Here is a 22,164-nt window from a genome sequence, read left to right as displayed (position 1 = left end):
CTGTTTGTCGCTGCTCATAGGTTTGGAATGCCAGTTGTCCAAGAACGAGATGGACTAGTGAGCAGAGTGCAAGTGGGGCCATCAAAGATACACAAATATATTTTATTGCATGGCTCTTTAATTTATAAACATAGAAAATCATCTTTGCCGCTACCACAAATGCTATATGTGCATACAATTTAATACATAAAGTACATTTACTTTTCACATAGTTTTTATATGTAAAAAGCAACTCTTGTTCTTCACTCCCCATCTCCCCATACACAACCCCCCACTTACATGAAAAAATTCAGCATTGCAGTGTAACTTATTTCTATGGTAACAGAAATTCTCATTTTAGTAATATTACTGCTACTATACAAAATTCACAAATTCTCTGCTGGCAGGAACAGAATAGTAAAATGGCAGTCACTGTGTCCATTGTGTCAGTTCAAGAAGCTTTACAAGATTTTCTTTGCTTTAAAAAATAAAGCAAAGACTTAAAAAGCACATCAAGTTTCAAAAGCTGTGATGCACTAACCACAGCTCATACCAAATAGTTCCTTTTGATATGCTGCTGGCTTCTCAAGTTTTTGTAGAATTTAAGCTTTAATTAAAAAAAAGTGTCTAGCCTTTGTTCTTGTGAAGACAGCCTTCTGAAACAGAATATAGTGTTGTTTACTGAACCTGATATACGTCCCTATTCAACTCCGACTCCAATTCAGGAAAACACTTAAGCTCAGACTTAAGTCATCCCTGTTCATGACAGCATGTACGCATGTGCTTACATCCCAATGAGCTGGAACTTAAGCACATGTTTAAGTGCTGTTCTGAATAGATATGCTTTCCTGATTGGAAGCCTATGTTAACTTTAAATTCAAAAGACATCAATGTAGATTACAATATTTTACTGCTGCTCATTGATGCACAAATATTATTTTCCTGTATTATCCACTGTGGTTGCATGTCAGAGAAATTAGAGACTGAAGAGATCTATTAGATTTGGTGTCCTGCCAGTGTACATGCTTTCAATATCTCTGGAAAAGCAAGGGTGAGAAGACCTTGGAGCAGTGGCTCTCAACCTTTCCAGACTACTGTACCCCTTTCAGGAGTCTGATTTGTCTTGCGTACCCCCAAGTTACAGCTCACTTAAATTACTTGCTTACAAAAATCAGATATAAAAATACAGAAGTCTCACAGCACACAGTTACTGAAAAATTGCTCACTTTCTCATTTTTACCATATAAAATAAATTGATTGGAATATAAATATTTTACTTATATTTCATTGTGATACTTACCATATAATAGTATATAGAGAAGTATAAACAAGTCATTGTCTGTATGAAGTTTTAGTTTCTACTGACTTCACTAGTGCTTTTTATATAGCCTGTTGTAAAACTAGGCAACTATCTAGATGAGTTGATGTACCCCCTGGAAGACCTATACTTACCCCCAGAGGCACATGTATCCCTGGTGAGAACCACTGCCATAGAGAACTCCCAGGTGTGCTAGATAAGCTACGTTCATACTGTGATCCAGCAACAACAGGACGGAGTTGCAGAAGGTTCATCCTACATCCAACTAAGCAAAGCTCATCACTCTTGAAAGATTAAAACTATTTCTTGGATCGAATAGCTGAGAAATTATTTTCTGGTATTCAGAAATGTTGAACTTTGCTGAAAGTGCGAGGGGGGTGGGTCCTTGCTTGCTACTACCAGAAAGTTAGGGAGCAGACAGGTGTCTTTGCTTGCAATCGCAGGCTCTTTTCATGCACAGCTTCAACAGAATGACCTTTCCGACTTTCTGACTTACCAACACATGCTCAAAAAAAAAAAAAAAAAAAAAAAAAAAATCAAATCTGTGTGGCAGTCACTCTTCTGATCAAGAAGTTTCAATATTATTTCTATCAGTGGTTCACACACTTTCAAAAGGACCAAGAAAGGGTTCAAGCTATTGGCAGACCCATTTTCAGGGGAACCCGAAGAAACAGAGTCCACAGTTCAGCTCAAATTGACTGATTTTAGTGCTTTTTTGTTGCCGGTTAAGAGGTTTTAAAGAAAGCAGTTTACAAACTTTTGTACTTATGAATAAACTATATATGACAGGTTAATCTATATTATTTTAAAGCTTTTATCAGGGTACAATGGTTAACCTTCCAGCAAGCTAGCTGGCTGACAGAACTTCCATTTGATGTAAGTAATACATATCCTTACCTTGATAAGAGCAGGGTACTGTGGTGCATCCTTTTCTAGTGGCAAAATTTCAAAGTTAGTAGGAATAAACTCATTCTTCATTGGAAGCTTGAACTTCCCATTTAGGTCAGCATTTTGCCATTTCTGGATAAATAACAGTATGGTTATTAGTTAAATTTCTCACTAGCAGATGGATATATACTTAAATCCTGTAGCTCTAACAGAAAACTTAATTTTGCTAGTATCCTATACATATGCACTAGTGAGAGATGGGAGATGACAGATCAGCAGAAAAATGTCTGAACTGGGGAAGGAGGTGGGAGAAGGCCAGCAAATAGGTAAGATATATCTGACCGAGGGAAATGGGAAAGTAAAAGATAATTAGAAAAGGTATATGGGGGTGAGGAATCTTTTTCCATTCCACCATTTCAGCCCTGTGCATCCTCTTGTTTTTGGCTCAATAAAAGTACCACATTAAATGTATATACAGAAATTCTTCCAGTTTGGGTTCTACTTGTTCAATTAAATATGTTGAATATGGTGAGGAGTTTCTCTACTATTTCTGTTAAGAGCAGATTAGGATGTGTGGTCTGACAGAGCCTGAGTATGCCTTTCAGGCATACTGCAAGGCCAACTCATTTTTAAGTGAGTAGATAATTTTATCTGAGGAGGGATGTTTCCCACTTCCCTCCTTTTTCCTGAGGTTTTCGTTTACAGAAGTCCACTAAATTTTGCATGATATATTCATTCTATAAACTTGAAAAAACAAGCATATTTTGAATCAGCCTTAGAACCATAGTTAAAGCTGTGTTGGTATTTCCATTATAAACTCCTCTTTCAGGACAAGTATAGTTCATAAAAAAGTTACTTTTGGCTTAAATGTGATTATATAATTTTAAAAATTCACTCCTTTGTGGAAAAACAAAATTGTCATTTTATGTTGGATCATCTGTTTTTACAGAAGAAAGAAAATGAGTTTATAGCCAGTTCAGAAATCCTTCTCTCGTCTAACTAAAACTATCTTTGCAAACAAAATGTTGTTGATCAATAGTTTTTGGCATTGAAAACAATTAAAATCACCCAGGTTGTTAAAAATAAGGGGTGAAAAATCCAGGTCCTATTGAAGTCAATTGCAAAACTACTATGGTCTTCAATAGGGCTAGGATTTCAGACAAAAATTCATACAGAGAGCCAGTCAAAAGTCAGTAGGAGTTTTACCATTGACTTCAAGGATCCAGAATCAGATGAATAAGCCACAAGTTTTTTGTAACTTATTTTTTACGTAAGTATTGCATATTATGGAGGTCTTCCTAAGAAAATCTGCGAAGACCCATTGATTTGACGTATAGCTATCTTAAAGTACCTCACCGTACTATTTTGTAGCATGCAATGAAAAGTCTTGAAACACTTTTAAATGAGGGTCTAATCTCCACTGCTGCAGAACAGACTGAAATATCATTGCTAATGGCAGTTGTAAGTGCAAATTCTCCTTTCCACAAATAGGGAAATTACATCTACATGCAAAAATTTTATTTCAGAAATGGAAATCTAGTAATTGTTTTTAACATGCCTTGATGACTTCATCAGAAATTGCTTCTTGCTTGTAATGTGTTCCATACCATTCTTCCGTTCGATCAGTTTTTCCTTCAAAAGATTTAGAAACTATTGCAACCCTAAAAACACACAGACAAAAATCAAACACACTTAGGTACCAAAGTACTTTACCAACAAATATACAAAGTAACATGAGAGATCATTTCATTCACCACTAAAATGCAGCCATCTCCAGCATGGAATTTAGAAGCTGTTTAAGATGCATAGTGCCTGTAACTGAAGAATACCATCTCCAAATGTAACTGCAGGAATATTTAGGCCAACAGTATGCAGTATCCAAATTTAACACACAATCATAAGCCCTTAATCATAACTTTCGATTTGTACTTGTTCAGCCACAATAATTTTGTTCTTCACAGTAAATGATGCTCTACAGGTTGGGGTTGTGTGCAAACTTGCATGCAATTTCTGATTTCTTGGATTCTCCATCCTTGATTTACGATTTGTATTGAGCAGTTTTAATATCTATGAATCATTGTTTTAAGGTCAGAAGGGACCATTATGATCATCTAGTCCGACCTCCTGCACAATGCAGGCCACAGAATCTCACCCACCCACTCCTGTGAAAAACTTCTCACCTATGTCTGAGCTATTGAAGTCCTCAAATTGTGGTTTAAAGACTTCAAGGAGCAGAGAATCCTCCAGCAAGTGACCCATGCCCCATGCTACAGAGGAAGGTGAAAAACCTCCAGGGCCTCTTCCAATCTGCCCTGGAGGAAAATTCCTTCCTGACCCCAAATATGGCCATCAGCTGAACCTTGAGTATATGAGCAAGATTCACCAGCCAGATACCCAGGAAAGAATTTTCTGTAGTAACTCAGATTCCACCCCATCTAACATCCCATCACAGGCCATTGGGCCTATTTACCATGAATATTTAAAGATCAATTAATTGCCAAAATCATATTATCCCATCATATCATCTCCTCCATAAACTTATCGAGTCTAATCTTAAAGCCAGATAGGTCTTTTGCCCCCACTGCTTCCCTTGGAAGGCTATTCCAAAACTTCACTCCTCTGATTGTTAGAAACCTTCATCTAATTTCAAGTCTAAACTTCCCAATGACCAGTTTATATCCATTTGTTCTTTTGTCCACATTGGTACTGAGCTTAAATAATTCCTCTCCCTCTCCGCTATTTATCTCTCTGATATATTTATAGATAGCAATCATATCTCCCCTCAACGTTCTTTTGGTTAGGTTAAAAAAGCCAAGCTCCTTGAGTCTCCTTTCATAAGACAGGTTTTCCATTCCTCGGATCATCCTAGTAGCCCTTCTCTGTACCTGTTCCCGTTTGAATTCATCCTTCTTAAACATGGGAGACCAGAACTGCACCCAATATTCCAGATGAGGTCTCACCAGTGCCTTGAATAACGGTACTAAAACCTCCTTATCTCTACTGGAAATATCTCTCCTGATGCATCCCAAGACCGCATTAGCTTTTTTCATGGCCAGATCCCATTGGCGGCTCATAGTCATCCTATGATCAACCAATACTCCAAGGTCCTTCTCCTCCTCCGTTACTTCTAATTGATGTGTCCCCAGCTTATAACTAAAATTTTTGTTATTAATCCCTAAATGCATAACCTTACACTTCTCACTATTAAATTTCATCCTATTACTATTAATCCAGTTTACAAGGTCATCCAAATCTTCCTGTATGATATCCCGGTCTCTCTCTAAATTGACAATACCTCCCAGCTTTGTATCATCCGCAAACTTTATTAGCACACTCCCATTTTCTGTGCCGAAGTCAGTAATAAAAAGATTAAATAAGATTGGTCCCAAAACTGATCCTTGAGGAACTCCACTGGTAACCTCCCTCAAGCCTGACAGTTCACCTTTCAGTAGGACCTGCTGTAGTCTCCCTGTTAACCAATTCCTTATCCACCTTTCAATTTTCATATTGATCCCCATCTTTTCCAATTTAACTAATAATTCCCCATGTGGCACGGTATCAAACGCCTTACTGAAATCAAGGTAAATTAGATCCACTGCATTTCCTTTGTCTAAAAAATCTGTTACTTTCTCAAAGAAGGAGATCAGGTTGGTTTGGCATGATGTACCTTTGTAAAACCATGTTGTATTTTGTCCCATTTACCATTGACCTCAATCTCTACTTTCTCCTTCAAAATTTTTTCCAAGACCTTGCATACTACAGATGTCAAACTAACAGGCCTGTAGTTACCCGGATTACTTTTTTTTTCTTTTCTTAAAAATAGGAACTATGTTAGCAATTCTCCAATCATCCGGTACAACCCCTGAGTTTACAGATTCATTAAAAATTCTTGCTAATGAGCTTGCAATTTCATGTGCCAATTCCTTTAATATTCTTGGATGAAGATTATCTGGGCCCCCCGATTTAGTCCCATTAAGGTGTTCGAGTTTCATAGGCAGGAGTTGTAGACCAAGCTGGATGAGCAAGCATCCTATACAAAATCTGCAATATGACTACTGAATTTTTCTCAACACCTACATCAGAGACCAAATAATTAAAGTAGTAACTGCACAAAGACTTTTGATATAGAAATTTTATGTATGACCTAGTTAATATAGAACAGATTTAAGTCCTATTCCTGCATGCTGAACCCTGTGTGCAGACTTCCACATGAATTGCTGTTTATTGATTAGCAATGGACCTCTTTACTGTGGTAGCAGTTTATTTTATATTTTTTAATCAATACACATTGTCAATCAGAAGCCTACAAGTGACATGGCCAAGAAGGGGAAATCTAGAATAAAAGATGAGAAACAGTGCAAGTAACTAATTACAAACTAAGATGTTTTCAGCAGTCTTCACAAAAACACAAAACCTTGAATTCTATAACAGTTTTTACTGCAAAATGGTATATTCAACAAAGAAACACAACAGGAATTACAAACTAGATTAAAAGGCACATAAAATTTATAAGAATTCTGATAACAGTTACTGCATATCCAGAAAGGTCATATCATTATCTTCTTCATAAATTCAACATTTCATAGAGATGTTTAATAGCAAAATAATTAACAAAATGTCAAACTTTGTGCAGATGGTTAAAATACAAACTAAACACATGTGCTGTGGATGTTCTATTAGATTATGAGGAGCTCTTGAAGCTGGGAGAGTCTCTTATGTGATTGTACCACACAATTGGGTCCTGATCCCATAGGAGGCATTTGGACATTACCAGTATCAAACTTTAATAATAATGAGTATGTTTCTTGCAAAGTATTTATGGAATTTTTTATAAAATGAAGAAGAAAAGTTTAAATATATGGAAGGTTAGTGTTCTTAACGTGCATTATCTACATCTCACTATTCCACTAACTACTGATGTGACCACATTTTTAGTGGGGCATGGAGGGGTGCCACTCAAACAGTTTGGGGAAATTTGGATTCTATTATACATAACTTCAGATGCAATGTTTCACTAATTCTAGAAGTAAAAATTCAAAAATGCTTGTGAAATTAGTCTGTGCCTTGTAATAAAGGCACATCGGGGTTGAGGGTGTAAATGGTAGGCATTATTTATTTATTTATTTTAAATTAAAGGAAATACTCTCCTACCCCCAACATCTATAGTCACTGCCACAGAATATCACCAGAGCTTCAAATTCTGAAGCAGGATTTGTACAGGAGGCTAGATAATTTTGAGACCAATATTTCTAGTCCGGCATGCTGAGGAGGAATGATCAAATCTCATGCTTCAGGGATGCCGATAATTACTGCAGGGGTCAGAAAGAAAATTTTTACTTCCCACCTCAAAGACCGTTGGTCAACTGGCATTTAAAAAACAAACAAACGTTATTCAGAAACAGTAGCTTGAGGCTAGTACCAGAGACAGAATACTGATCTGATCTGCCATAGCAAATGCAATGGTCCTAAACACATTTTGTTCTCCAAGGCAAAACAATGGCTAGGAGATTTATCATAAGAAGCATTAGAGACCTAGTCAGGCTGGTTTACACTGCCCTGCTACAAGTGGAGCATCTATGGGTATGTCCAGTTTGGCTAGTTACCTTTTTCAGGAGCATAAAATGGCTGTTACGATCAAGAGGAAAACATATCTACACTGCAATTAAACACCCACAACTGTCCTGGTTTTAGCAGACTCAGGCTCACAGGGCTCAGGCTACGGGACTGTAAAATTGTGGTGTAGACGTTCGGGCTTGGGCTGCAGCCCAAGCTCTGGGACCCCAGGAGTGGGATGGTCCCAAACATCTACACTGCAATTTTGAAGCCTCACAGCCCATGCCCTGCCAACCCAAGTCAGCTGACATGGTTCTGCTGCAGGTGTTTAAATTGCAGTGTAGACATATACCCTACATGTTTTCCTCTTAACCCTAACAGCTATTTTATGCTCCTGAAAAGGTAACTAGCCAAAGGGAAATTCTGGAAGTAAGAGAGAGCGCTAAAAACTCATGCTATTCAGTCCATACATTCACAAGAGCAGAACTGGGAAAAGCAATAGTGCAAAACTGTTGATAATATCTGCTAAAGGGAAGCCCACCACTAGAATTAACTATTTATTGTTTCTTGAGCACTCAAATGTTTGCTAGGCATTACATAAACAAATAAGAAGGAAATTTGCCTGTCTAGGGAGCTTATGATTTTAATAAATGACAAGATGCAACAGCTGAGAGCAACAAATAGCAGTACAGCAGAAGAGTTACATATACAAGGTTATGCAATTATTTAAGTGTGTCCCAGGTGCATCCTAAAAATTAGCAAGATATGTTACATTACTTTTCTTTCACAAAAGGTGTCATGAGATCTGTAACTTTCATCCAGTCACCCAAAGTCAAGAAAGGACCTTTTACCATTTTAACTGAAGTTTGTAATCCTGTCCTCTCCTCACTTCTGCAAGCTCTACACTTCACTGTAAACCAAGGGTAAGAGCCAAGTCCTAATATGGGACATGATCCTTTGGCCCAACTGCTATCAACAGACCCAAATCAACCCAGATTTATGCTAGATTTACAGAAATGTAGACAGGGACTCACCAGCAAGTTTAAGAGGCAAAACAAAAACAACTCATGGGTAACCCTAATCAAATGCTAAAAATAAAAATGCAAAATCCCCTAACATGTGCCGGAAAAGTAACCACATGATTAGTGATCCTGGCATGAGACAACGGTCTAATTTTTTTTTATTTTTTTTTTTATAAACTGTGACATGGCACATGTCCAAGTGGGGAAAAGAAATAAGGACTAGTTTGTCTTACCAGAATTCTTGTGTGTTGTGCCTTTACCACCCTGTGACCATTTTTAGCACAAATGGGTCAAATAAAGTCACCCAAATACTTTGTCTCATTGTTCACTTTTATTTCCCCATCTGTCTGTATTAAAAGTAGTAGGCACCACAAGGTTTTTGATTCCAGTTACATTCATTTGTTTTCATCACAGAATATATGGTTTAAAATATAAAAGTTATTACAAAGAGCTTACCGGACATTTTCTGGCCTCAATTTATCCAGCACCATCTCTATTAAATCAGGCCTAAATTCTTCAAGTAAATATTCAGCAGCAAGCACTTCTTCTATAGGATAATACTAAAAATACATAATAATAAAATAAAAATAAAACATTTTTGACTAGAAAACATTTTAAATAAAACAAAGCCTTATTGCATTAAGCTAAAAAGATAGCATTTAATAGTAATTATTATGAAAAACAGAGAGCTTTTATATTAGGTTCTGAATACATTATTATATGGTCATCTAAAAAGCCATCCACCCTAACTCCAGTAGTTATTAATATAAAATTAAGTAAAAATAATATGTAAAATAGTGACCCCTGGAGGATATTTTTAACGTTAAAAGCAGGAAATAGTAAGTGTACACAGACTCTCAAGAATTCAAGTTTCAGAACTCTAAAATGATCCTTATAACCGTAATTTAGCCAATTTTTCAAAGGAAAGAACGTTTCCAGTATCTAAGAACACAATATATATTGTTTCAGTAATTTGGGGTTTTCAAATATTTCTTTAGAACTCCAAGTTATATGATCATTTTCCTTAAGATACTACCATGTAAGCTGGATTTATAGAAAAGTATATTTTTGGACTGGGTGTTCAATGGGCACAAAGGGACGTAGAAATTGCAACCTCTGCAGGCAGCGATGGTGGAGTTAGGATTCAAACTGAGGAATGCAAGCAAGCTATTGCAAGGATTCCACCAGGTAACAGCGTGACCCACTCGTAAGCATGTGTTACTGGTCTGCATCTGCGCCTATTCACAGAGCATAGGAGTTGCTACTCTCCCCACATACAGAGACTTAGCTCTTTAGCTTAAGCTGTAGTAGCACACGTGTTTAGGTCTGAGATCCCCCATTCAGTCCCTGGTGTGTATGCCAAAGGAGTGACAATGGCACCTGTACTTTCTTGCTGGGGTCTCTATCATTGCCTAATGATGGAAACTGCCTGGGGGAGCTACTCAAATCAGTGCATCTCCTAGACAGCTTCGCTATGGCTGTGCTGTCTGTCTAGCTGGACCTTCCTAGTGAAAGTATAAAATAGCACATCAGATTTCAGTCTCAGATACACAGTATACATTGCTCTTCCATCTATACAGGTATTTTTATAGTTCTAATTACCATAATATCCGCGTGCTACATTTGAAATTATAATTTGAATCTCTGTCCTCCTTCTGAATCCTGCAGGACAACTAGCTTGATTGACTGTATGTTTGGGGGATTATATATATATTGGTGTGTGAGAGCAAAAGACTGCTTATCTGGAAAAATCATATATTGATTTTTTTATCTGGAAAAATCATATATTGATTTTTTGAGATATGCTGCAAATTGAATCTGGCTCAGCATAGCAAAAGCAGTCACATACCACTCCCTAGCTGCACAGGTACATTGGTTTCAGGCACCCGGAGCAGCCAGCTGAGAGGTAAATCACCGCAGGGCTGGGGACACCCAAGACAGTGGGCTCCTACTCCGAGCCGGGATCAGCTGCTAATCCCAACTGGGCTGGAGGCAGGAGGATGGGACTTCCTCTTCCTCTTCCCCTGCAAGGAATGGCAGGGGCTGTGTCAGACCAACCCCCAGAAACCTCCTCCAGCTACACGAAGCTTAGCATCATCCCCTGCTTCCTGCCCTCATCACTCCTCAGCTGTGGAAGGAGGGGTCACTGTACAGGGAGCTGCTCCCCCATCTGGACCTATCATATCCCCAACCACTTTCCCCTGGAAGCCCCTGCAGGGTCCCATTGCCCCTGCACCTGGAGCTCCCACCCCCCAAATGAGCCTCTGTGCATCCAGATCCCCCCCACACTTAGACCCCTCACTGAGCTGCCTGCACACAGATTGTCCCACACAGAATCCTCTCACCCCACACCTGGATCTCCCCACAATGAGCCCCTCCACACATGGACCCTGCCTGGTTGAGCCTGCCTGCCTCAAACCTAGTGCGCCTGGCACAGAGGTCCCAGGGTACAAGGCCCCAGGGTGTTTCTGGGGCAGGCCCAGGCCTTGTGCTATGTCAGGGACTCAGTGGTAAGGCTGCACCCACCCATGTCCCTGGGATGTGGGGCGGGGAGGCTGCAGGGTGATCTCCCACCTTTGTGCACTGCCATGCTGGAGCCTCCGCATTTATTTATTGACAAAACTTGCAGAATTTTACAATATTATGCACATAATTTTTAGGCGCATAATTTTTATTTTTTTGGCACAGAATGCCCTCAAGAGTAACTAGAGTATGTCTTGTGAAGGAACATAAAGAGCTCTAAGTACCCACTTTACAAACATCTAGTAGGGATAATGACATCCTACATCTAGTAGGGGTGTGTCCTTCAGGGATGCAGCTGAAATTGCTTGCCCTCTGGTGGAATGGGCCCTCGCCCCCTCCGGAAGGAAGGACCCAGGCCCACCCACTACTCTGGGTCCCAGCTCAGGGATGCTAAGAATACCACCTACATTGCCTTCTCCATCAGATATTTTCTAAGTCTCTGTTCCCAACCCCCAAGTTCAACTGGGGGGGCAGGAAGTGAAAGGGGAGGGAAAAGAGTGGCAGATGCAGCACCTGGCAGAGATGTGAACCTTGCCTAAGCAGCAGAGGCAACGTTGATTTTTTTTTTTTTTTCCTGTGAGCAACAAACAGGAAAGAGTGAGGGCAGAAAAACATGTTTTTTGGACTCTGGGCATAACCCCAGACTTTTTTTTGTATGTGGGTGGGGAGGTTGAATTCCCCAGGTGGGGAAGAAATGGGGTAAAAATACTAAGTATACTATGCTACACTATACCATAAAAATTACTAAACTTCTGCAGCAGACAGGAGGTGAGGACACCAAAAAGATTCCAACTCAGACCCTGCGGCGGAAAGAAGAAAGTGGAGAGGCATCTTCCCACACCAGCCTTTATGCCCTTGGTTTGGAGCACAAGGAGAACTACAGTGCATGTGAGGGGCAACTGACACTGCTTGTAAAAAGATTCCAGACTCAGGTGCATGGCACATATGCATACCCATGTGTGGAATACACAGAGACCATCACCTGTAGAAGAACATCATATTTATTTCCATTCAGATATTGCCCAAAATACAAATGCTTTACTTACATGCAAAATCCCTCCAAGCTTTGATGTATAACCTCGTGGTCGTTCTTTATCTTTAAATCTGAAAGCCACAGCATTTAGATCCTAAAAGAAAAAATTAAATCAAATTATGCATGGGAAAGCCATTTTCTACTTTGTAAGAATAAAAAAGTTTACTTAATACATTTTACACTCAAGATCAAATTAGGCATTTGGTCAAATAAATAAAGGACTGGACATTTGATCAACTGCCTGTCAGTTGCTTACCAATTTAAATAACCAAATGAATCACTGTATTACCCTTTCTTGTACACGATCATATACAAAAAAACAGCTATCATCCAATAAGTGAAAATCCCCTGTGATTTTATATCACTAGGTGATTACTTCTTTAGACAGTAATCCAGGGACATCAACTATTACATTCAAATGCTTCAAAAAGTAGCTCAGCTTAAGAAGGACAAAGGGCAGAAAGCTGGCAAGATCAAAGGCTTGTAGCTGCCACGTAGAGCTGACTAGGAAGGATATGCTCCCAAGCCAGCTCTGAGACTCCTCTCTCCTTAAATCCTCCCCGATTTACAGATGGGGGTTTTGCAGCTCTTAGGTCCTAAGCAATAACGTTTAATAAATCCATGACCACCAGAAGAAGATTCTTGTTGCACAACTTCTCTTACAGACAAAGCCTGATCAGGATTTACATCAATTTCTTACTACTAGGGGCACATGTTAAACATTCAAAACTGGCTATAACAAATATTCCCTCCGTTCATCTTAGAAGACCTAGAGTACAACGTATTGTTGACTTTTGTCTATGTCTGAAACTTTTGTCTGTGTTTGAAACACTCTCCTCTCACTTACACAAGTGCTTTAGTACCTATACAGCTAAGGTATACATACATATGATCTCCTTCATTACCAGAAAACCATTTTGATTTAACTTATCAATTTTCTGAATTATCCTCTCCCCCAAAAAATGATAAAAATCTGATTTGATATCCTTTTTTTGTAAGATGGTACATCTCCTGCAGCTGTTTCCAGTTAATTCTTACACAAAGTGTTATATTGTTTATGGAAACTGAGCCTAATATAGCTTTACAAGTCTTAAAAACATTCATGCTCTTTTCTCCTCTTTTCATATATCCAAACTGAAGGAAACTTCATAGCGAAGGGGGGAAAACCAAGCTGTTGATATTTCATGAGCTCTGGCAGCTGTGGGAAGGCTATGCAGGAGAAAATAAAATTTACACAGCAGGATCTTCAGAAAGGAGGAGCAGCATCGTGGAACTGAAGAAAAATTCTAGAGTAGGGATCAAGACCAGAGGCTGAGTGGGGATAAACTGGAGAGGCTGATGGGGAGAAGAAGAAGAAGGAAGCTGCCCAATTAGCATATGTGAGCAAAGGGTTCGAATGCAACAGGAGCACTACAGACTTTTCTTTATCTAAAATAGCACTTTAAAACTTCCATTGCCAAAGTTTTTGAATGAAATATTCAAAGTGTTACACTGAACAAGAATAAAGAAACTAATACCTGTACTTTTCCCTTTTTTCTCCTGTTCAGTCAGCCAATGGTAGAAACAGAGAGGCAGAAGCCTTTCAGAGCCCCTACACAAGGCATAACAAGGAACTAGGAGGATGAGAAAAGGTTTTCCTGGCGCTGTCTTTAGCCACATGAACTGGAGAAATCTCCCTTGGGAACCATACTACAAAGAGAGTAAAGAGTCATCTCTTTGCAAACACATGGCATGAAGATGGAAGGAATAAAGATGACAACTGTTGCATTGCTGGTCCCTCTACAACAAGATGAAGAGACATAATAGCAGGGGCTGCTGAAAGCCATGCAGTTGAAAAGCAGGGGTCTGATGTGAAGTGGCAATTGAAAGGGAAGAACTTAAAAAATGAATACACTGAAATGGGAGTACTAGTTAGTGTAAAACACCATGTAAGATATACCTATACTCTATAGTTTGTATTTTGGTACAACAGGCAATCCGTGTTTCAAATCATAATACAAATGGTCAATAGTATCATGGTCAAGTGGCTAGTTTGACAGAACATATATTTTGCTTGTAATGGCTAATTCACAGAGTAAGATATATATCTACATAAAAAAAAAAACACACACACACAAACTTCACACCTAAATAGGAAAAGAGAGCGAGAGAGAAAAAGAGAAAGGCCTTCCTCAACACTGTAACAGGGGCAAGGTAACTTATTTCTTCTGCTGTTTGAGACTGTCAACAAGGAAAGATTTTTAAGGGACCTTATGGCCATAAACAACAGAACTCCCTAAATAATTTTAGGCAGTACATGTAGCAAAAGTATTCAAACAGAAAATTGATTTTTTTCAGTTGATACTGTCTCTAAATTCCTGCAGACTCTGTGAATCCAGCACTGATGAAAGGAAGAAACTGCAGCTAGGGAGTAGCACAATATGGGAGGACTAGAGCTGATTACATTGCATTTCCTTCCCAAAATGTAGTCCCACAAGTCCTTGGTGAAGACAGAGATCAATTTTTTTATTTAGTAAGTATCTGGTGAAGCAAATTAACTTTTCTGCAGTGTACAACTATCTATCTGTTATGGAGTTATAGTTTATGGCATTCTGCAGCTTGTAAAACTTTGAAATCTAGAGATGCACATGACTGGATAAGACCCTTAATTAATCATTCTATATCTGATATCATAATTTACATAACAGACTGGAAAGGAGATACCAAGAAGCAATTACTGCTTTTCTGTATTTACAAGTCATATAAAAATCTATACTGACAGAGATTTCGCCAAATAAGACAAGTGCTTGAAAATGTTAACATTTGACATTTTAACCAAAAATTCTGTTTTTCATCTTGTCAAGTAGATAAAGATTTTCTGATTATTCTAAGTGGAAACTATTACTAGTTACTAAGTTTAACAGGATATAACTAAGGCCCTGATCCTGCAACATTTACTTGCATGTGTAACCCGTACATGAGTAGTTCCAGTGAACCAATGGAGCCACTCTTATGAGTAAAGGGTTGTATTACATTTCACATCACCACTGAGAAGTGAAATTTTATTACTGGGTATTAATAAAGCACTTTCAAAGTTTGCTATGTATGTGCACACAATCACACAGAACTGGAGTGCACTTTAACAATTAGTTCTGCAGAAGGTACAGGATACAGCTGTACTGCCCAGGAGGAGTCCAATGAAGTAATCTCCTGAGCTCTTGTTCAACAAGGTAACAGAGAATACTAACCCCCTACATGCCTGTGTCAACAGAATTGTGCCAGATGATATATGGGGAAGAAGAAGGTCCTGTCCATTCCCCACCCACTACCCAACTGTACCAGGTGTCCTGTTCCTGTTTTCCTCCCGCACCTGTAATAGAGCTGGAAGAAGGCCAGGCAAGTGCATTTAGGGGGAGTGTGAAACTTCTCCCGACACCTCTATGCAGCCATAGAAGGTAGGACCACGATCTAGACCACTCATCTGGCTCAGAAATAGCATTTTGTATTTATATTAAAAATATTGGTGTATCAAAGCATAAAGCTCAGCTTTAATTTTTTAATAAATGTTATAGAGTCATGCAAACTGCTTCTGCAGAACTGTAAAAGAAATTCCAATAGGGAATTTGGAATTCATGGAATTTGGTTCTCTAACATCCAAATTCTATCTATAAAAACAGATTAAGAGAGAATTGCTACTATAATGTAAAACTACTATACCTTGCACTCTTGGAAAACCCATTCCTGAGGTCCTTCCGTACGTAGTTTTTGAATATACTGAAACATGTGCAAAATTATATCTTCCACGTGCACTGAAAAACAAAGATTACACACTTAAGAATTCCTTGCATTCTGCATCTTGAAAAAAAATTCTTCACCTAAAAATAGACTAAAAAAAATTATGAAAAGTCTTTAACCTTGGTTAATTAGGACTTGATTCAACAAGGTATTTAAGTATGTGCATGGTCCCAGTGCAGAAGTCAACCTGTCTATTTACATGCTTGAAATGAGGCACGTGTTTAAGTACCTTATTGAACCAAAGCTTTATTTTCTATATAATGCTTTGAACCTGTTAATTTTTCTCTGTGTGTAAGCATTATTATTTCAATACAGATTTATATGGTATGAACCATCCAGCATGTACAGTAAGAGTTTATGATATTTGGGGAAATTATTTAATTATTAATTATTAACAATTAATAAGAAATTAATATCAAACATTTCTTTTATGAAATGGTCTTATTCAATACACTCATTTACAGTTGATTTCTGACTCCTTGATAAACAAAATGCCTGTCAACTTATTAAGAGGATCAGTGTCCAAAACACTTTTACAGGGCACAGTCATGTATCAGAACAGAAATGTATTCAGCTTGCAAGTTATTAAATATAAAATTAGACTCTTTGGATAAGAGAATAAAAGCCAGAATGCATCTTCCTTTCTAATAGGGGAGATTGAAAAACAGTTCTTCACTTACAAAGCCCTTCCTCTGTCAGGTCCACGTTAATGATGAAGAACATGAAACCTCTAGCACCTTCTTTCTGTCCTCCAACCAGAGTATTTACCCAGCCTATGAAATTAAGAAGAAAACATATTGCTAAAAAAATGTGTTCATTTATGCTGTTTCTCTAAATGTTTTTGGTGATAGTAATTTATTTACACACCGTACGCACTCTGAAAAAACATTTGCGTCAAACAACTTATATGCGGAGTACCTATTACATAGACAAGTTAAAAGAAGGATTAAATAGACACAATATTATGAGACGCTGAAGAGGATGTGTGCATGTAAACTGTAGTCCCCTTGCCAGTTTGGAGGCTTCAGAGAAGCAGCTCACAGGAGCTACCACAGACACTATCCCATTCAGGGAAAAGATCCAGGCAGTTTGCCCCAGCTGATGTGGAAGATGTCAGGTGATACTGGCAGCGGTTGATGGCTGCTGGCGTTACCATCAAGTCAAGACGACAGTATGCTTCTCCCATTGTATTCACCAGGAAGAAAAACCAGTATGCATGCAAATCAACTACTGGACACTCAGCAAGAGGACTATTCTGTCCAATACATGATGTCATGAGTGGATGATTTTGGATTGTCTGACTGGGTACAAATGGTTCTCAGTTCTGTATTTGCACTGTGTCTATTACTAGATTCCAATGGGGGAAAGAGTTCAAGGAGAAAATTGCCTTAATTTGTCCACTAGATTCTACCAGTTTAAGCACATGCCCCAAGACATCCCAGGTGCCCCAGCCACATTCCAGGGACCGATGGAGAAGGCAGGGAAAGACTGATAGCAGTCTTGGTATAGCTTGATGACTTGGCTGTATTTAAGAGCACCCAGAGAAGCATGAAAATTTGGCTCATGAAAGTCCATGAGCGGCTAAAAGCAAGTGGGTTGAAACTATAAATAGTAGGGCTGTCGATTAATGGCAGTTAACTCATGTGATTAACTCAAAAAAATTAATCACGATTAATGGCAGTTTTAATCACACTGTTAAAAAATAGAATACCAATTGAAATGTATTAAATATTTTGGATGTTTTTCTACATTTTCATATATATTGTATTCTGTGTTGTAATTGAAATCCAAGTGTATATTATTTTTATTACAAATATTTGCACTGTAAAAATGATAAACTAAAGAAATAGTATTTTTCAGTTCATCTCATACAAGTACTGTAGTGCAAACTCTGTGTCATGAAAGTGAAACTTACAAATGTAGATTTTTTTTTGGTTACATAACTGCACTCAAAAACAAAACAATGTAAAACTTCAGAGCCTACAAGTCCACTCAGTCCTACTTCTTGTTCAGCCAACCACTCAGACAAACACGTTTGTTTACATTTATAGGAGATAATACTGCATGGAAGCATATCTTCTGGAATGGTGGCTGAAGCAGGAAGGGGCTCATGAATGTTTAGCATATCTGGCACATAAATATCTTGCAATGCCAGCTACAAAGTGCCCTGCAAATGCCTGTTCTTACTTTCTGGTGATATTGTAAATAAGAAGTGGGCAGCATTATCTCCTGCAAATGTAAACAAACTTGTTTGTCTGAGCAATTGGATGAACAAGAAGTAGGTCTGAGTGGACTTGTAGGCTCTAAAATTTTACATTGTTTTATTTTTGAATGCAGGGGTTTTTTTAAAATAAATTCCACATTTGTAAGTTCAACTTTCATGATAAAGAGGTTGCACTACAGTACTTATATTGAATATACTTTTTCTTTTGTTGTTTTTACAGTGCAAATACTTGTAATCAAAAATAAAGTGAGCACTGTACACTTTGCATTCTGTTTTGCAACTGAAATCAATATATTTGAAAATGTAGAAAACATCCAAAAATATTTTAAAATGGTATCCTATTATTAACAGTGCAATTAATCACACGATTAATTGTTTTAATCACTTGACAGCCCTAATAAATAGATAAGTGACAATTTTACCAACTCATGGTGAAGTACATGGGACCACATTGTATTGGACAAAGGATTTGCAACAGATACAGCAAAGATGGAAGCCCTTACCATAGTGTCTCAGCAAAAGGACCTGAAGGGTCTGCAAACATTCCCAGGGTTCTGTGGGTACTACAGGAGATTTTTGAAGAGTTACTCCATTGTGGTAAAGCCACTTAGTTGTATGACGTAGTGTTACCCACCCACTCAAAGAAAAGGGAAGACTATCAAGAAATCATCTGTCAGGGTGTATTACTGTGCGTCTGAACCCTTTGGTGATCAGTGGGATGCATACTAAACAAGCCTTCAAAAGAGGGCATCTACTGACTAATGCACCAGTATTAGCCTATGCCGATAGCCTTACATCCTACATACAAATGCCAGTCTTAGTGGGCATGAAGCTGTGCTTTACCAGGAGCATCCAGACGGATAACATTGTATAGCCATTTGCTAGCCAAAGACCGTTGGACTCTGAGCAATGGTATCCTGCTCACAAGTTGGAGATCCTTGTGCTCAAGTGAGCAATGGTAGAAAAGTTTCAGGACTAGTTCTATGGGGTGAAATTCCAAAAAGTCAGAATAGATAACCCGCTGACCTATGCGCTCATTACCACAAAACTGAGTACAACAGGATAAAGTGGAGTGTCTGATATAACAATATATGACTTAAGCCTGAAGTACCTTCTTGGGAGTATAAACATTGGTGCGGACACTCTGTCATGTAGACCACAATAGAACATAGACTGGTAACAGAACTGCCTGAGAAAGGTGACTGGACTGAGGCATGACTGAGTGTCTAGTTGTTGTATAGACATATCCAAGAGGACAGCCCCTCTCATTACTATTACTAGTGTAGGAGGAATAGAGCTAGTCTGTATGGACTCTCTCTCTCTTTGGAAACAGACTAGGAATATTGGGAATACTTTGGTCATCACTGACTACTTTACAAGGATGCGCAAGCTTACCCCTCAAAGGATCAACTTGCATCCACTGTTGCCAATGTATTGTGCATTATGGGTTACCTACCAGAATACACACAGACCAAAGATGAACTTTTGAAAGTTGCCTCAGCAAGAGCTGCTACATGTCGTAAGGGTAAAAAAACCCCCAAAACCTGGAACACTACCCCTTATTACCCATAGGGAGACCTTCAGAAGAGGTTCAACTGCATGCTGTTAAAACACATTGGGTACACAGGACTCTCAACAGAAACACAGTCAGAGTCAACGTGTCTCATCTTGTATATACCTACAATTATATGCATAATGAAGACACTGGACACTCAGCTTATTGACCAAACATTAGAAGCTATCTACCTGTAAAACTTTGTTTTGGCATTTCTGCTAGTGGACTCCTACTCGGAGTAGTAAAGTCATGTCAGGATACATGGACTTCACTGTAGAGGCCAAAAAGAGTGTCCTTTTATCACTGCTAACAAAACATCCTTCAATCACAGATCTGTCCTCTGAGCCCCTGAATGTTGGATTTAGTCAACTGTGGTAAGGAAGCAATGTACAGGCTGGTGAAGTAAACATATGCAAGAGGAATAGCTTCTGGTTGTATCCCCAACTGGCCAATGTTATGCCCTATGTTGGCAGGTGTGGGGTATCCCTTAAAGATTACTATCTGGCCCACGGCCCTCACTTCAGATGGAGACACATCAGTTCAGTATACTACCTTCAACAGACTACCTGTCTAAAAGAACAACTTCAAAAGACATACCATGGCCACTTCTGCTGCACAACAAAACAATCATACTAACAAAGGACTCTATGACCCCCAGGCCAGAGACCAAGAATTGCATACAAAAAACAGAGTCCTCACCAGGAATCTGCACATTTCTGGGACACACAAAACTGCAGAAAGGTGGAAGGCTGAGCCACACATAGTCAAAGAGAAAATGCCTGGCCTGCCAGTCTGTCAACTCAAGCTATAGAAAGGAATGGGTCCCTCTAATATCCTGCACAGAAGTCAGATCCTGACAATAGGACACTTGGTGAAGATACCAGTCAGGACCTCGTCACATTCATCTATTGTCACACAACAGATAATAGATCAACAATGCCCTCATATTATCACTCCTTGCAACCTCCACCTTTTCCTGAGAGGTCAGCAGAAGACCATCAGTTACCCTATGCTGTTGCTCCTTCTGATTCAGGAAAGGAAGACATTGGCCACACAAACCTGCAATTTACTTTGTTGCTCTTAAATAGATTAATTACCCATTCATTTGGCATTCTTGACTCCTTTGCCTGTTCCCTTCCCCTCCTTTTAATTTATCCCTATCCTTTCCAGGAACAGAATATTATTTATGTTTATTTGTTTGTCCGTGTGTCCCAGCTACTATAAACTGTAATATCCTAGATAGGGGCCATAGGGGTTATTAGTAAATGCACCTGGCTACTAGGTGGAGACATTGCACACAATGAACCACGGACCCCATTGGTCCTAAGATGGGTCACAGAGCCCCTTAAAGAGAAGGAATAAGAGACTACACACCACCCTTGAAGATCAAGGGTACCCCAGAAGAGGAACCATTAATGTACAGAGAAAAAAAAACAAACTCCTTCTGAGAAAGCAACACGTATAATTACCATAAGGGAAATATGAATGTCTATATTTCTTTGCAGTTGTTTTGGGCATTAACTAACTCATTCTGGCAGTAATGGATATCTCAGTGGTATACATTGTATGCATGGATGGTATTCAGTAAAATGATTTTGCAATTAATAATTTGGCTAAACTTCAATAAGAATATGTACAGAAAGTTACCAATCACAGTAAAATGAACAACAGAGGCCAAAGACACACCGTTTTGGTCATTGAGAGGTGCTGCCCTTAGCCCCAACATCAGTGACGCAATACAAAAGGGAAGTCAATATGCCTATGTTTTGAGAGACAACCCAATTGTAGCAATGGGATCCAAGAAACAATAGTTTCAATATTTGAGGTTCTCTTTGTAACCAAACAGAGAAAAAAGAATACTTGAGAAATGACTTAGAATTAAGATTTAATTTATTCAGATTTCTGATATTTAAGCTTTTAATTCTCAGAGGTCAACCTGAAGTGAAATATTGCTTCAAGGTTTCATGGCATATTTAATGCACTACTTTTAACAGTTCACTTCCAGTGGGCTTACCTTTAGCTTTGAGTTCTGATAAAAGACTTCCTGGACCTTCATGCCCAATGAGATGACCAAGGTAATGACCAGGGTTTGATTTATAATATTTCTGAAGGTCCGGTATTGGAAATGTGACATAAAGATTTCTAATGTCCTTAATAGGTACCACTTTGTAAAGTTGCTAGAAGTAAAAATAAAACATTCCATTGATTCTAGTATTTCATCTTTTCAGGAGCATACATTATACCCTCCTACACACACACACACACCTCTATACCATACCATACCAAAACAAAAAA

General features: G+C 38.7%; 1 protein-coding gene across 9 annotated transcripts in view; it reads right to left on the bottom strand.

Annotated features, from left to right (window-relative positions):
• Positions 1-22,164, bottom strand: part of IDE (insulin degrading enzyme) — a 183,262-nt gene that overhangs the window by 47,427 nt on the left and 113,671 nt on the right. For 7 of the 9 annotated variants that reach the window (XM_073353894.2, XM_073353898.1, XM_073353892.2 and 4 more), the window contains exons 7-13: positions 21,884-22,046; positions 16,771-16,863; positions 16,013-16,104; positions 12,330-12,410; positions 9,217-9,320; positions 3,744-3,846; positions 2,195-2,317 (exon numbers count right to left, since the gene is read on the bottom strand). In XM_073353894.2, coding sequence (XP_073209995.1) covers positions 2,195-2,317; positions 3,744-3,846; positions 9,217-9,320; positions 12,330-12,410; positions 16,013-16,104; positions 16,771-16,863; positions 21,884-22,046 — 759 coding nt within the window. The remainder of the gene's footprint in view (positions 1-2,194; positions 2,318-3,743; positions 3,847-9,216; positions 9,321-12,329; positions 12,411-16,012; positions 16,105-16,770; positions 16,864-21,883; positions 22,047-22,164) is intronic. The other 2 variants (XM_073353899.1, XM_073353900.1) reach the window with 2 other exon arrangements.

Source organism: Lepidochelys kempii, chromosome 7 (genome assembly GCF_965140285.1).
Source record: "Lepidochelys kempii isolate rLepKem1 chromosome 7, rLepKem1.hap1, whole genome shotgun sequence".
Taxonomy (NCBI): Eukaryota; Metazoa; Chordata; order Testudines; family Cheloniidae; genus Lepidochelys; species Lepidochelys kempii.
This window is presented reverse-complemented; position numbering and strand designations above follow the sequence as displayed.